Below are 15258 nucleotides of genomic sequence, written 5' to 3'. Positions count from 1 at the left end.
CTGACATTTCTGGAAAGCATCAAGTAACTTCTGCGGCTGAATCAAACGTTGCAGTTGGAGTTCCTGAGTCAATCGATCATGAGAAGCTACCATGCCGTGCTGGGAATTAATATCTGTATTATTAATGTCCAATCAAGAGTTGAAAGAGAAGTGTGGACTAAAATATATACAGAGTAGAGTCCATTCAAAGTCAATGCGGTTCTACTTTTTGAAGAAAAAGTTCGAGTCTCACCTGAGTGATTTTTCCAACTTTCACTCGGGAGGTAACACACTGAGTATACAGTGTTTAAACGTCAGTGAAGGGCAAAACCTATAATTTGATGTATATCACCATGACGCAAAATTCCATCTTATAAGAAAAAGTTATTCGTCAATATTGAAAACTGTAACCACCTTGGGCTACCAATGCCAACTTCCATTGTGTTTCAAGACATGAAAAAAGCTTACCAATGTGAAGAGTTGCTTAACAAAAACTGGTAACTGAAATAAATGGTATTGCAGGAGCCGGCATAACTAGAGTAAAACTTCTAAGGGGGGCACCTGGGGGCGCACCAATTTTTCTAGGGGGGCACTGTTGGCAACTAATATATGTTTTTGTGCAATTCAAGAGTTTAAATAGAGGGGGGTGTGTGAGTGAGTTTGTCTTACATTCACTATGTGGACTTGTGAACAAAAGATGTCCACATAGTGCAGTTTGTGTTGACGTTATGTGGACTAAGCCGTGTCCACATAACGTTTCGCCCTCTCTGGAAAACAGGTTTAGAGGCATTTTTGGGTTAGGTTTATCAGTAGCAGAATGAAGAGAAACACTATTGGGAATCATAGAAAAAAATTGGGTTGAAAGAGTGTAAGTAAAGTTATTTTTTGTACCGAGTTTTCTTAACTACATGAAAACAAAGGAATGTCCACATAGTGTAGGTAAAACAAACATGTGTGTGTGTGTGTGTGTGCACATGCCCCCCGTAGTTATGCCACTAACTACAGGATCCCAACTTTACACAAATTTGATTGTTTATTAAAAAGCAAGAGGGTCAAGCTATGCACAAGGCCCATAGATTCTACCAGAGCTACACGTGCAGCAATGGCTTATACATGTAAACGAAATGTTATGTAAACATATGTACACTGTACCTTTCCTTTCTGGATGATGTACATTGTATCGCCCACTGCACCCTGCCTGACAATGTAGTCGCCATCATCGTAATATGTCTATATTTCAAAATGGAAAATAAAATGAGACAGTTTAGTTGATAAGAATAACACATGATGTTTATCAACTTTAAAAACTAGTATGAACAACTATACATGTAACTGTAGCTTTATCGTTCAATTTGGATTTCTTTTCTTAAACAAAAGGAAACACTAGAGAAGCTCATTTTGTAAAATTGAAATATTTTCAGAAATTGTTTAATTGAGCAATAAACAAATAAGGTTTTTATAAATAACGCTGTAAGAGTTGAAAGCATAACAAATCATCGGGAATCAAAGTATTAAAGGTGGTTGTTTCTTAGGTGATGAGTTCTTTTTTTCATTTTTGCCATCAATCATTAAAAACTAATCCTCAAAATTAAAGCCTTGAAGAAGGAAGTATGAGTTTATGTGAAAAAAAGAAATGCTTGAATACTTTTATGGTGCATTTTTCCTTTTTTTCAATCTCACAATCTTATCAACCCAGCATATCCAGCCAGTCTCTCCACAGAATCAGAAACTTGAAAAGCAGTTGAGAAATTATTCACTTTCATTTCTGAATCAACTAAAATGTGTAAAACAGAACTAAAATGATTAGGTCTCTGATACAATTGGGCACAGCTCTGTTTACACAAGCGTCAATGTGGTCGCAAAATATTCAGAGAAATGAGATATCGTGTTTATCGCCATCAAATAACTGAAAATTTCATTTTTTTTCTGCTGCTTATAGCCATTTAAAATGCTGAATGGCTGATAAGGCATTTATTCCACCCACACGCACAACAAAAGCAAAGTCAAATACAAAAAAAATAAAAATAAAGCCCGGTTTATTATCTAACTGACAATGCTTGCATAGCAACCATCATTCCAGCCGATGATTTGCATCTGGCCGTCTCCAAGGCAACCATCACAGATGAAAATGAGAAGAATGGAACGCGACAGTTATAGTTACAAGAGAAAAGCAATTATTGTACACGTACGCGGCTGCCATAGAAATGTTGCCACTTTACAGTCGATCAATTGCGAGGGTTAGAGACGGTTGCCTTTTTCAAACGCAAGGTTTTGCCAGCGCGAGGCAACGCAGATAGATGATGGGTATTTATATGATGTGACAAGTACCTCGGGCTTATTATCAATAAGTGAAAGGATGGGGTTACCGTTAAATGTGTCATTAGATCTCCGTAGGCTTACAATGGGATATTTGCACTTTGTGTACCTCGTTTTGTAAAGGTGAGGGATAAGCAAGGATTTTATTCTTAAACAGAGAGAAACTGATTTCACTTTCATAAAAAGAGAGAACTTGAGAAAATTTTTGATTTCTTTTTCTTGTATTAGTGACGAATATTAGATCAGTATGCAGGGGCGGATCCAGGAATCTTTGCAGGGGGGGAGGGGTTGCAGGCCCGCCATATTTGTTTGTGTCCAATTTTTACAGACAGGCCGATGTAACTCAGCACATTGTTACTGATGCACTTACTGTTATATTTTTTTTGGTGTCAAAGCAGGGGGAGAAGGGGGGGGGGGTGTTTCTATCCCCCCTTCTGGATCCGCGCCTGGTGTGACTGCTTTACGCGGCGATGGTTACACTTTTCATGCATGTACATGTATCTTCAATTTCAAATCATTCTATCCAAATATTTGGATTCCTTCGGTAAACTCTGCAAACTCCATGCAAGCTCTGTGCCCATTCTAATCCCATGTTTTATCAAAGATGTTTGCGATTTGGAACAGGATTTACGAGTCTTTCCCTTGAATATATGTGCCAAACCAGGAGATTTGCATGCTCAATGTTCAAATATTTGTGTAACAGTCTGTCAAATAGTTGAGTTTACACACCTCTTCTACGACATCGGCTATTTTGTTCAGCGTCTCCTCTGGAAAATGCTGGAATATTTGTACTCTATAAAAAACATAAAGGAAACAAAAGTTTTGTTAAAAAATATACAGGGATAAGCAGAGAAACGTTTAGAGTAAAAAAAAGTGGTTTACCAGCTGACATACCGTGTGGTATAGAGTGCTTTTTGTAAGTTGGATCACAGGTTTTCATAAAAAGGAAGTTGTTAAAAATATTGTCAAACCCTAATTGTCAACCATATTGCCTTAATTTAAGAAGAGAGGATGTTGAAATGAAGAAAATGGTGCTGAGGCCAATTGGGTTTAATTGTATGATTAAAACCTAACCTCCCCAGCTCCATCAAAATCCATGCTCCCATTTTGGTGGATTTTGGGGAACTTGGTCCTGCAGGCCTGGTTTGACTAAATATTGATGGGTCATGATGGACATGGGCCTGGAGACCTAAAGCAAAGCATGCATTGGAAGCAGTGTGATTGCTGGATTTTGGCGGACTTGGTCTAGTACCTAAAGTAAAAGACAGCAGGGAGTTAGGGTTAAGGGAGACTTGGAGCTATACTGCTGTCAATAATAGTCTGGCACCTCCGAGGAATCATCCAAACCATTGAGATTGTGTGGAGTTGGTGTCTGGGAATCTGACCAAGATGGTTCCATATAACGTATGTCACTTACTTGTGAAGCAGGTCTACTATCTCTGCTTGCCGGACCAGGCTCGTCTTCATCATGATTGCCTGGAAACATGGTCGGTCTATTGCCCATAGCTTTGTGTTCGTAAGAGCTGCAGCGGGAAAAAATGAAAAAGAAATGGATGGGGGGTAGATAAACAGCCAATTAGCAGCCAATTCTTTGTAAACAAATACATGTATTAATACAAGTTCAGCCTTGTTAACAGACAAACCGACCAACAGACTAACCAAATCCGATGAAAACATAACCTCCTTGGCGGAGGTAAGGCCAAAAAAAATAATAAGTCGGTCTCTGGTCAGCGCGCGCGTCGATTTTAATCATGCGCGTCAATCTTTTTTTTTTCCAAAATGTTCCACGGTAGCTCCAACAGCGCCCTCTATTTTTGCACCTCCTCAATTTTTTTAACAAAGAGCACCAAGGAATGGGAAATTGCACCAAGGCAAATGATCGAGAGCACCAAGGCAAATTATGGAAGACACCAATGTACATGAGGACACCAAAAAAGCAAAATAGTACCCCACCTTGTCTGTACAATCCAAGCTTGAAAAAAAGCAAAAAAAAAAAAAAAGCAAAAAAAAAAAAAAAAAGGCTGCGTGGCCGCATCAATTCCGGAACTTTGGTCTGACCAGAGACTGAATATTTTTTTTTTGGCCTAATAAGGGAATAAATATGTGCTTGGCCGATTTTAAACAAGTATGATTAAAACTGTCTTGGGGCCTGGACCAGGCCCCTAACCAGTTAAACATAGTTGTTTAATACCAGCCAAGCACATGTTAATTCTCATTCATAAACCTTTCGGTCAGAAAGCCATAACGAGTCACAAATTATACATTTCCAACGTTTTTGTTCAACAAGTTTATTTCATGCTTCGTGAAACACCCCTCTAGTTATGTCTATGGTATGTGCCTTGCACGAGTAATACTAACAATCTCCTTATGTGGAGATTGGCGAGCGCGTGAGGCAGTGCCGGAAAAAAGTGTTTTAAAACCAGTCGATGTTTAATCAACTGTTTAAAATCACCACGTGACGGGATCTCGACCAAAAGGAATGGGTAAACTATCTTAGGTATCAATGAATTTTGCTTAAAGGTAACAGCAATATTGATAAATTGTTTATAATGACCAAGTTTATCCCTATTACTGGTCATTTTCAAAGGGGTGAGTGGGAAAAGAGGGCTTTTGGTAAAAAACAGCATTCAACGGTGTAAATACTATCTGTCCATTCATATTAAAGCAAAATAACTTTTTTAGGATCAAAAATGGCATTGTGAGAGTTACGAATACGAATCCATTTATGAATGCATTGGGGCTGCACTGAATGATTTAATTTACATCGCATTGTAAGAGATGAACGCGTGAGCCGGAAAGCTGATGGCCACTCAATTGAGATACACCTGTCAATAAACAGCAGTACTAACAGACATCAAAAAGGCCATACGGCACGCAACATGATCGTGAATCACAGAAGGCTGTTTATATTACGCCATTTAAATGCCCGCACTTTCATAAGACTGTTACTAAGAACCAAAGAAAAAAAACTCTGCAACGGGGAACAGCTTGAGTTCATTTTAACCCAGATTGCAATTTGCAGTCCCGGTTTTAAACTGGACTGGCTCCTAAGGAAAAATCAGGGAGGACGGTTTATTATTGGAATTGCAGTGATTGAAATTCCCGGCATTCCCGGCCTGGCTGGTGACGGTATAGAGAGGGTACCGACTCCTCTGACCAGAGTTCATCACTCAGCAACGGACAACAAAATGGAGCAGGTCTTTCTGTTTTTTTTTTGCACCAGAGGTGAATATCGTGCAGTTTGTTAACAGCTTTTCAGGCCGGCCTGCCTGTTTTGTGAATTTACCTCGAAAGTCTAATGAAACATAATTTGCTGGCATTTGTAAACTGTAAGAAGCACGCTAATGTTTCTTGATTGAACTTACAAACATGTACTGATGCATTCTCTCTCTATCTTCTGTCATTTTCTGTTTTTACCCCTTCTTTCAATGGCAATGAAATTAACGAGCTATAAAATGCTGTTTTCGTTGCACATTAAAAAACTATTACATGGAAATATGTTTTTAAGGCTCATCTTTACTCCAGATATGATGAATTTGTTGTATGTGGGTCATGTCATCATACTGTATATAACACAAACAAATGCATATTAAAGGGAATATACAACATTTGTTCAGCCGACATTTGAAAAAAACTGGCTTTTTTTCCAAATACTGCTCCCAATTCATCATAATTATTTAGTTAGTCTGCATTTTGTCTGCAATCGATTACACACCTATGAACAGGTAGACTGGTTCCGTGACCGTATAATTCCCTGACTTCTAGAAATTGCTCTGTTTTATTAATTGGTGTCAGGGAACCAGACTACAGGAACAGGATTGATTTTTTTTTTGGCATCTACGTACCCAAAACTTCAAACAAGTCAGTGTAACAATATTGGCTTTAAAATACTAATCCCCCAAATCCATCCATTTCTGAAAATTACAGCAAAAGCAAATGTTGAACATTCTGTTAAAATTAATGTAACTTTACTGGCAGATATACAAATGAACAGAGCACCAATCATCTTTTCACTTATCATTCTCAGACTGTCTCATTTCCTTAAAGAAAAACCCTTTTTAAAGAAAACTCATTAGCTTTTGGCAAAGCATTTTTACTGTAAACAAATTTGGTATTTCCAGCGCCCGGCAAATATTTCAACTTTGGCACAAGACGTCAAAAATCAGTTCATATTTCACCGCTGCTGTCGCATGCGTGCCGTTCTGTTGATATGCAATTGCATTTCACAGGCAAATGTTAGTTTTCTTTGTGCAACTGGAATGCAGCTCTGAAATATACTTACTTTTTTCCCTCTCTCATCCCCATTCCCAAAAAAGGGGAGGTGAAATTTCCAACAATTTTCCATTGGTGTAAGTGAATTATTTAACAGAATGTTCTCCTTCACACACACCTTACAAAAAAATGTACTTGATTTTTCTGAAAATAAGTTTGATCAATATTAGGTTTTGCCCTTCACCAACCTATAAACACTGTATACTGAGAGTGTTACCTTCCGAGTGAAAGTTGGAAAAAATCACTCGGGTGGGACTCAACCAACGACCTCCTGCAAATTTGTCTGATGAATAGTTTCACTGCGGTACCCGCTACTACATCAGATTTGAACGAGCCAACTGATCCCACAAGCTTGTTGGTAAGACGTCTGCACTAGAAAGTAGGTTGTGGGTTCGAGTCCCACCTGAGTGATTTTTCCAACTTTCACTCGGGATGTATACAGTGAAGGGCAAAACCTTATATTGGTATTAGTCCAAAACTCGAAAATTACATGGTAGCACAGTAGATTCTGACAGCATTTTCAACACTATAGTCCCTACATTTGCTTTTCATCAATCGTGATACTTGATTGCATACATTGATAAATGCTTCCAGAACAACCCTGTATAAATCTTGTGCGTAAATGCTGCATTCTGTCCGTCAACTCTTTGAAATAAGAGCAGGGAACAGAATCTCCAGCCTGGCACGTCGCATCTACAATTACAGTCTTTCCATCTATCGAATGTAAGAAATTGGCAAGGCAATGTCTGTAGTGAGTATCATCGTTTCAGGAACACAGATCATCCTATGTCACAGAGCGCCATCATTTGTAGACAAAATAAGGGCAAACCCACCCAGGGCAATAACAGGACTCAAAATCTTTAAATCCGACCGGTTTTTATTCCATGGCAAAAAAGTTCTCTTGCATTTTAAGTACATGTATAGCTTTATTATTTTCAAACCAGCTATATTTTGGTGTTTTGAAATCATGCTGAGATGTGTGGGATCTTTAATCTTTTCCCTCCTTCAAAATCCCTGAAATTGTCACTGACACCACGAACTGACACCCGGTGGACCCTGAGTTTTCTGACAAATTACTGACAATTTTGGTTTTGACAAACTGACACAAAAATCTAGAGTCGCTATTTTTCCCTATGCGAACTGAAACCTGTCTTAACTATTGAATTTCTAATCAAAAGATCATCTGTTAAAGTCAAGATTGTGTTTTACCAGTTAACACATTTTTACATTAAATGATTCTATAACTATAACCCATGGATGGAGTAAATTTTTGTAAAACCTTTCAAAGTGTTTTCTCCGAATTGTAGGGCCTATTTCTGCCACAGTGCCTGCATGTCAGTTTGGGAAAACCAACAGAATCATGCGTGCAACTTCACGAAGTGCGCGCACACAGCAAATCTGTGGAACGTAACAGTCAATGAACTTAATGATAAACATACATTTCTACTTTACTTGGGGAGATAGACGGATAGACTTTTTTGCGAATCCTTTGAGGAAGGCGTTAATAATTCGAGACATGATGGTCAAGTTATCAGCAGCACCTGATATCCTGGGGGATAAATGTCTGCTTGATATCTTTGATTAATGACCGCCATCTATCACGTTTACTGTCGGATGATGACGTGGCATCCTAAGAATTTCATTTTGACAAAAATCAATTTGTATGGTGGGGTTGTGGAATTCACAAAAAAAACCCATGAAGTGTAAAAAAGTAACAAAATATATAACATTAAAATATTTAAATGTAATTGCAAAGAATCTTCTGATTTTTTTGGTGAAACAGTATTTACTGGTTCTTTTTTATTTTTAGTTTACTTTTTTTTGGGATGGGGGGGGGGGGTGGGGGCTAGGGTGTAGCTCTTTGGTACCAACATTGGTTCTGAATTTTTCATTTCATTGCCCCTTACAACTTTTAGGCCTACAAGACAGATAACCTAATAATGTCATTTCAGTTTACCATTAAAATTAAAGCAAGCTGTCACGGAATTCCGATACAGTTCATTATCATGGCTTCATGCAGAGATGGAGTAGTGTGGATACAAGTACCACTGACCTACAACTGAGACAAATAATACCATACTCGGATCTCATTTATGACAAAAAATTTACAAAGTCACAAGTTCACAACACTGATAAAATAAATCTTTCTAAAATTATTTGTGTTCTGTATAACGTATGTTAAAACCTATGTTCATACCATTTCACTGAAACACTGCATGATTTCTAAATGCCATTTTCTCAAGAATCAGTTTTACAACTTTAAGTAAAGTTGGAGGTCTTTAATTTCCGTTACTGAACTCAGCATCCCTTAATGTTGTATACCATTGGAGAGCTCTTGTTCTGCAGAATCCAGATAAATAAATATCTCAATTCTTAAAACGCTTGACTTTCAGCTCAATTTGTGATGACATGTCACATTTACATTTTGAAAAATATAAGCACTGCAAAGATACACATGGCCATGAGGTAAATAAATTTGTACATGTATGACACTGTTTCACATAAGGCCAAAAAAAAGTCTCCGGTTTCTGGTATAGAGCTTCCCCAAAAAGTGGGACGGTGACACGGCTTTTTTTTTTACCGTTTTTTTTTCTTCAAATGTCGGCTGATGACTGCAAATGGTGCCCCGACTAAACTTAGTACAAATATATGGATTCCAGAGAGGCCACATAAAGCTTATTCTCGATTGTAACCCCATCTAAAAACTCGTTAAAATTGTGCAGCAGTAGGATTCTAGTCAAACCAGTGAGTTTGGCGGTTTTGAGACATCATCTTTCATTGAAAAAAAAAACTTTTTCATTTTTCCGACGCGCATGGCTACAGCAACGGGTGCGCATACCAGAAACCGGAGACTGTTTTTTTTTGGCCTAACCTACAAGTAGCCTTGCAAAAGCATAACCATGTACTTGTTCACCTCTCAATGTTCATATTTTTAAAGCTGTCAACAAAATTTAACAAAAACAATGAGTGACTGCGTACAGGAACCCCACTCTGTCTGGGGTGAGATAACATCAGGATATCTGACATGGCAGTATGTGATATGTATCACCTGTAAAAACAGGTGAGGATTCCCCGGCAAAAAAAGTGTCAACGGCTTGCTGCATTCAATTAGGCTTTTTAATAGGAGGTGGTAGGGGGCAGCAGATAACGTATCCGCTGCATATATGTATGCTGTGTTCCAATAGCATCATGTTTATCATGAGTTTACTAGTCCTATGACAGCGTTCTTATCGTCTGGTAAACTCGTATTCACCAGTGGTGAACTTGAGGCGGAATTTTCTTCTCGAGTTCACGGCTTGACAAAAATACCAGCAGGGTCAATGTGCATGAAGGCCTGTGCGTGTTGGTGAGTAGCATTAGAATGCAACCCACTCGAGAACAAGGAGTATTTCACCGTGAACACGATAAACACAATGTGATTGGAACACGGCAATATTCCATTACAACGTACAGGGACAGAGCGCGAATGACCAGGCAGTGAAACATCAACTGGGGGCAAGCGACACTGAAAGTGAGCCTGATATCAGATTCCAGTTCTTCAGGCTGTGGTCCTGAGGTTCCAGGCGTCAGCTCTGATCACCTGACCCAGTTTACGGACAGATGGCATTTGCCGGGAGTAGTTTAAATGAGGATGCAAGACTTCCACCAGACAAAATAGCAAATCAAATTCTAAGCTTTCTACAGTAGACGTAAGTCTCACGCATCCGGCATGTGTCACACGCATCAGAGCCAATTCACAACCTCACATAACACTAAATTGTTAAAAAAATTGGGGGGGGGGGGATGTTTTTGGGGGAAACATAATATTTGGGTGGTTGTTCTTGGGACCAGAATACTGAAACATGTTTCTTGTTTGGGTTAAAGAGGTTGTGGAATGCTCGAAGACATTTCCGTCATTTTTTGGGTATATGTAGCCTAAGGCGTGATGAAATAAAAACGACTATTGTTTCTGTCATGAAATGAGTACAAAGAGTACTTTTGAGAGCTATTTTTCAGGTCCTGTTTCGACCCGGACGTGCAATTTGTGTAAAAGTCATCGTTGCGGGCAGCAAACAAAACACAGTAAATCGTGACGTAATAAACAGGACTCGTTTATGCTACTCTGCATCGGGAGTCCTGTTTATTACGTCACGATTTACTGTGTTTTGTTTGCTGCCCGCAACGACGACTTTTACACAAATTGCAGGTTCGAGTCGAAACAGGCATGACAGGACTTGAAAAACAGCTCTCAAAAGTACCTTTTGTACTCATTTCATGACAGAAACAATAGTCGTTTTTATTTCATCACACCTTAGGCTACATATCCCCGAAAAATGACGGAAATGACTTCGAGCATTCCACAACCTCTTTAAGCGTTTTGGCGACTTCGATTCCGCTCACAGACCATATAGCGCCACGTAGAGTGTGGAAGTGGAAGTACTTGGTTTTTTTTTTACCTTTAACTGTTGCTGTTCTTGTGCAGTTGTAGAGAATAGCCAGCTCTCCAAACACCTTGCATTTGCCCATGGTAGTCAGGAACTTGCCGTCTTTCGTCACTTCCACCTTACCATCTGTTGAGAAAAAGCACAGATACCAGACCATTTGTTTTTGGTGTTTCTTTTCTCCACTAAGTTTTTTTTAACCACTATATTTTTTTAACAACAATTATGCTCCATTTTTATACATGTCACATGTCATCATACTGAATGGTTTTCAGTTAAAGGAGGAGAACTGCAGCCTGTCGGCGTCTGACAAATCTGGGGGTTGGTAGTTGAGAAGCAAAGTGACTCCAAACGAATCCCACATATTATTTTTTTTCACAAAGCAGAGACGAGCGCTGAGCAATCTAATCACAGAAACAAAATAGGTATCTGAACAAGTTCACTCACCCGATGTGAACAAATACATGACATACGGCTGTCTGCTATAAAGTAAAGATTATTTCCCCTGGTGTCGCACTGTTTTCACTGAATTATTTCTGAACACTCCTGACGCCAAGTTTCTGAATCCCAAATAATATTTGCTATACATTGATGCATCAGAAATCAGATTTAAAGAATACAAAACACCTCACTCCATCCAGCAATTCCAAAGAGATGCTCAGCCAATTTTTTTTCCCTGAGCACAGAATATATTTACTACAGCAATACCACGTAAAATGTCATACACTGTATATGTAAAAAAAAAAAAAGATGGGGGGGGGGGGGAGGGAGGAGTAACCACGCATCTGATCAACGTGCTGAAAACGCTTTCTGCACATGGCCCACTTAAGGGTAGAGGTATCCCATAGCCGACGTAGGGGCAGTGGGATGTTAGATGGTCCACTGTTTCAACAGGTGCGGCATATGAGGTGGCGGTGCCAATCTCCTCTAATCTCGCCGTCTTACCTTCCCTGAATGCATAAGGTACCCATTGTTTTCACTGTTGGGTCATCAGAGAGAGTTTTCCAATTTTTAGTCTGAATGGAATTCGAACTGCAAACCTTCCACTCAATAGCCCCACGCTCTAACCGCTCAGCTACGGGCCCACTTGGGCATGGCTTAAACGTCAGTAACCCCTATGAAAAGTTTCATGCTACACCACTGTTCACAGCATCATTCTGCATATGGGACATTGAGTGATATCTTGTTCAGCATCTCCATGAGATTGGGTCCAGAAGAGTGAACTAAACACAATGCGAAACTCATTTGAGAGATTTTAAACTATGACCTATGTTTAAATATCAGTACCACCTTAAATTGTGGCCATCAGAAAGGTACAGAAAGTCTTTCGACTCTGACCCCGAAATTTTAAACTTAGAAAAAAGTTGCAAAAGACAAAGCAAAAGCAAGAAAGATTAATACTTTGAATAATGCCTTACGTGTACATTTCCAATAGGGCTCGAGCAGCAGATAGACACAGCCAAAGCTCCTGTATAAACTGCACATACTGTACTTGAATGCACACTACATCTTGATGGGTACATGTACATGAATTGTGCAAGAAGTTATTCAGGTGGAAAGAAAGCCATGGTTGATGGAGTGGGGAAAATGCTCCAGGGAAACACAAAGGGTGCGTCACTCAAAGTAAACAACTAGTGGTGTTCTATTGTTCCTGTGGTCATTACCTAAACATAAGCCATCACCAATACCTTCTTGATACCCTGGATTGTGTCTTTGTTCCCTCTCACCCCTTGGACTGATCCCACCCTGGACTACCCTCTACCAGGAGCTTTCTCATCAGAATTGCCATAAAAGTGAGGATGCACTTGATAAACAGGCTTTCATGTTGTACCATGTATTCTGGATCTGGATCAATACTGCAAGCAATCTCCCCTTATGGGATGTATAGGTTGCAGGTGTGTGTGGCTGGGGGCACTAATAATAAGCTCTGCTTTTTATTTTATACTCGACAAGTTTAGTTTCAGTAGATATTCAGGTGAAGGGGCCTCTCTCACAGATGCTAGGAGGTGGTTCCATTCTGCTGTAGTTCTTGGTAGGAAGGAGTACTAGCGACTGTCCTCTGTGATGTATGGCACAACAAGAAACCAAAGCTTGCCCTACAACCCGACCAGGAACTCTACTTGCCTTTCATTTCAATTTCTTGTCAGTATAAAGAGCAAAATCTGTATTAAAATTTCCCACTGCTTTACCATAAACCCATGTCCTTTTGGCAACTTTGTATACTCTGTATTTAATTTTCACAAATTAACTGAATATTGAATAGCTCCAGAGTCTCTTCATGTACATGTATAATACCCATGACTTTAATCTCGAAGAGCATACATGTACATATGTACATACTACCATCACAGTAACTTCTGATTCAAAGTTGGTCTCTGAGTACATTTTTATAAAAGCCTTGCAATTTTGGTCCTTGTTGTTGAACCAATAAATTGACTGAGCTATAAAATTCAGCCTCTGATGATGCCACTTCAGCAAGTGCACCTGTGTCCCAATTAAGGCTTAATCCAGACACTGTGCACAAACATCGTTCTTGTCCAATCATGGCGTGCTATACTAATGATGAAGTACAAGACAATTAAGATAGATGCAGCGGCCGATCGGTACTGACATCCAAATATTAACTACTCGTAGGCTAGACAGAGTAGAAAGGTCAGGTACATTCCAACTCACCTGCATTCACCTATAAAATTTAAGGATAGTCAGATACCAGCTACCAACTAGGGTGAATTTCATTTACATGAACAGGCTCCATTTTAAATACCGGCGGCTCAACATACCAAACTATTGCTGTTCTGATCAGCTTTTGTGGATTGTGTGATGTTCGTTATAGTGGCGTTTAACTGTACCCTTTCTAAACGGAACTGATTAAATTCTGTATACATTTTCAGCAAAATTTTAGTACAGCATACTGCACATGTGTTGCTTGCTGTACCTCTCAAAACAAATATGACTCCAAATATATCCCCTTTTACCTTTAGATGCAATACTTTCTACATGTCAAGAAATGCAATTATTAAAGTAAATACTACTTTATTTACCCAGACAGAGAAACTCAAGGCAATTTATCATCCCAAATAGCAGGTAGATTCCTCTGCAAGGCTCAGACTTTGCCGCATTTTCTTATAGGGGGCGGTAAAAGTACACAGCCTAAAATATGGGTTGAATTTCTATCGCTCAATTACGGGCTGCTTACTCGCACGAAATCAATCATTTCAAGTTTGAACAGCGTTCTCCAGTTACCGATTGCTGTTTGACCGCTGTATACAAAATCCCTTGAAAATTAAACAAATTTGGCTGACTGGGGATGGGGCTGCACCAATGATGAACTTTGAGAAATCGCATCCCAAAGGAGGAAAGATCCTTTGCTCTCTTCCTCTGCAATTTGAAGATAACTTAGCTGCCCGATATGAATGCTTGTGGCTGAAGCTGGGAAATACTGGTTGCACTTTTGTTCATACATGTACACATGTACCGGTACTCGCCAGTAATTGTCTTTGCAACACCTTTTGAATGAGGTAAATAATAAAACCAAGATAAAACCATATACATGTAGTTGTTATCAAGCTCCAGTACCCGTATACGTTTTCAACTTGAAATCTTTGCACGTGTCTGAATATATATTTCAATGTCTAATTCACCTTTTCGTCTAGAAATTTCTTATTGTAAATATACGTTGACGTGTTTCATCATTGGCTCTTGAAATCTAGCTGAATCGATCAATAAAAATTATGCATGGAAATGTACAAATTGTTAATGTTGTTAAAGTCCTAACACCTACATGTACATTTCATTACATTAAATTGTATTTGTTCCCTGATGAATCTATAAAAAAACGTATAATTGTGGGGATTGGTTTTGGGCAGAGCAAGGAGTAACTGGCAGGGCGGTTTGGGCTGTACAGCCTATTGTGTAGTCCCCCCCTCTCCCTTTACAATGAGAGCTAGGTGTGATTTTCACTTTGCCCTACTTGCCTCCTCTACTTGATATCTGAATACGGTATATGCCTTGCCAATATAAACAAAATACCAAAGTACATACTGTTTTAAACTTGGCTACCAGTTTTATGAGCAGTGTGTGAAATGCATTGTACATGTTCACCACTAAACATGTGAGTACCTAATTCAACAAGAATGTGAACTCCAGATCCCTGAGATAGGGTTACCAGGAGACAGTTTCTCAGAAGTGGTGATTGAAAATGCGTCTCCGAGGTGGTGAAGGAATTCAGTTACATTCCTTCCAATGAGTAATAAGCATGAATCTTATAATC

At 39.2% G+C, this 15258-nt stretch overlaps 1 protein-coding gene across 2 annotated transcripts in view; it reads right to left on the bottom strand.

The window, feature by feature from the left end:
- LOC119731687 (cGMP-dependent protein kinase 1-like) overlaps positions 1–15258 on the bottom strand; it is a 51515-nt gene that overhangs the window by 19599 nt on the left and 16658 nt on the right. Inside the window, exons 1-5 of one of the 2 annotated variants that reach the window (XM_038204897.1) lie at positions 12407–12479; positions 11004–11117; positions 3713–3818; positions 3025–3088; positions 1132–1209 (exon numbers count right to left, since the gene is read on the bottom strand). In XM_038204897.1, the coding sequence (XP_038060825.1) occupies positions 1132–1209; positions 3025–3088; positions 3713–3818; positions 11004–11117; positions 12407–12473 (429 nt within the window). In that variant the 5' untranslated portion in view covers positions 12474–12479. Of the gene's footprint in view, positions 1–1131; positions 1210–3024; positions 3089–3712; positions 3819–11003; positions 11118–12406; positions 12480–15258 lie in introns of those variants that run through there. The other variant, XM_038204896.1, reaches the window with a different exon arrangement.

This window comes from Patiria miniata, unplaced genomic scaffold (genome assembly GCF_015706575.1).
Source record: "Patiria miniata isolate m_02_andy unplaced genomic scaffold, ASM1570657v1 HiC_scaffold_24, whole genome shotgun sequence".
NCBI classification, from domain to species: domain Eukaryota; kingdom Metazoa; phylum Echinodermata; class Asteroidea; order Valvatida; family Asterinidae; genus Patiria; species Patiria miniata.
The sequence above is the reverse complement of the archived record's forward strand: the minus strand, read 5'-3'. Positions and strand labels throughout refer to the sequence as shown.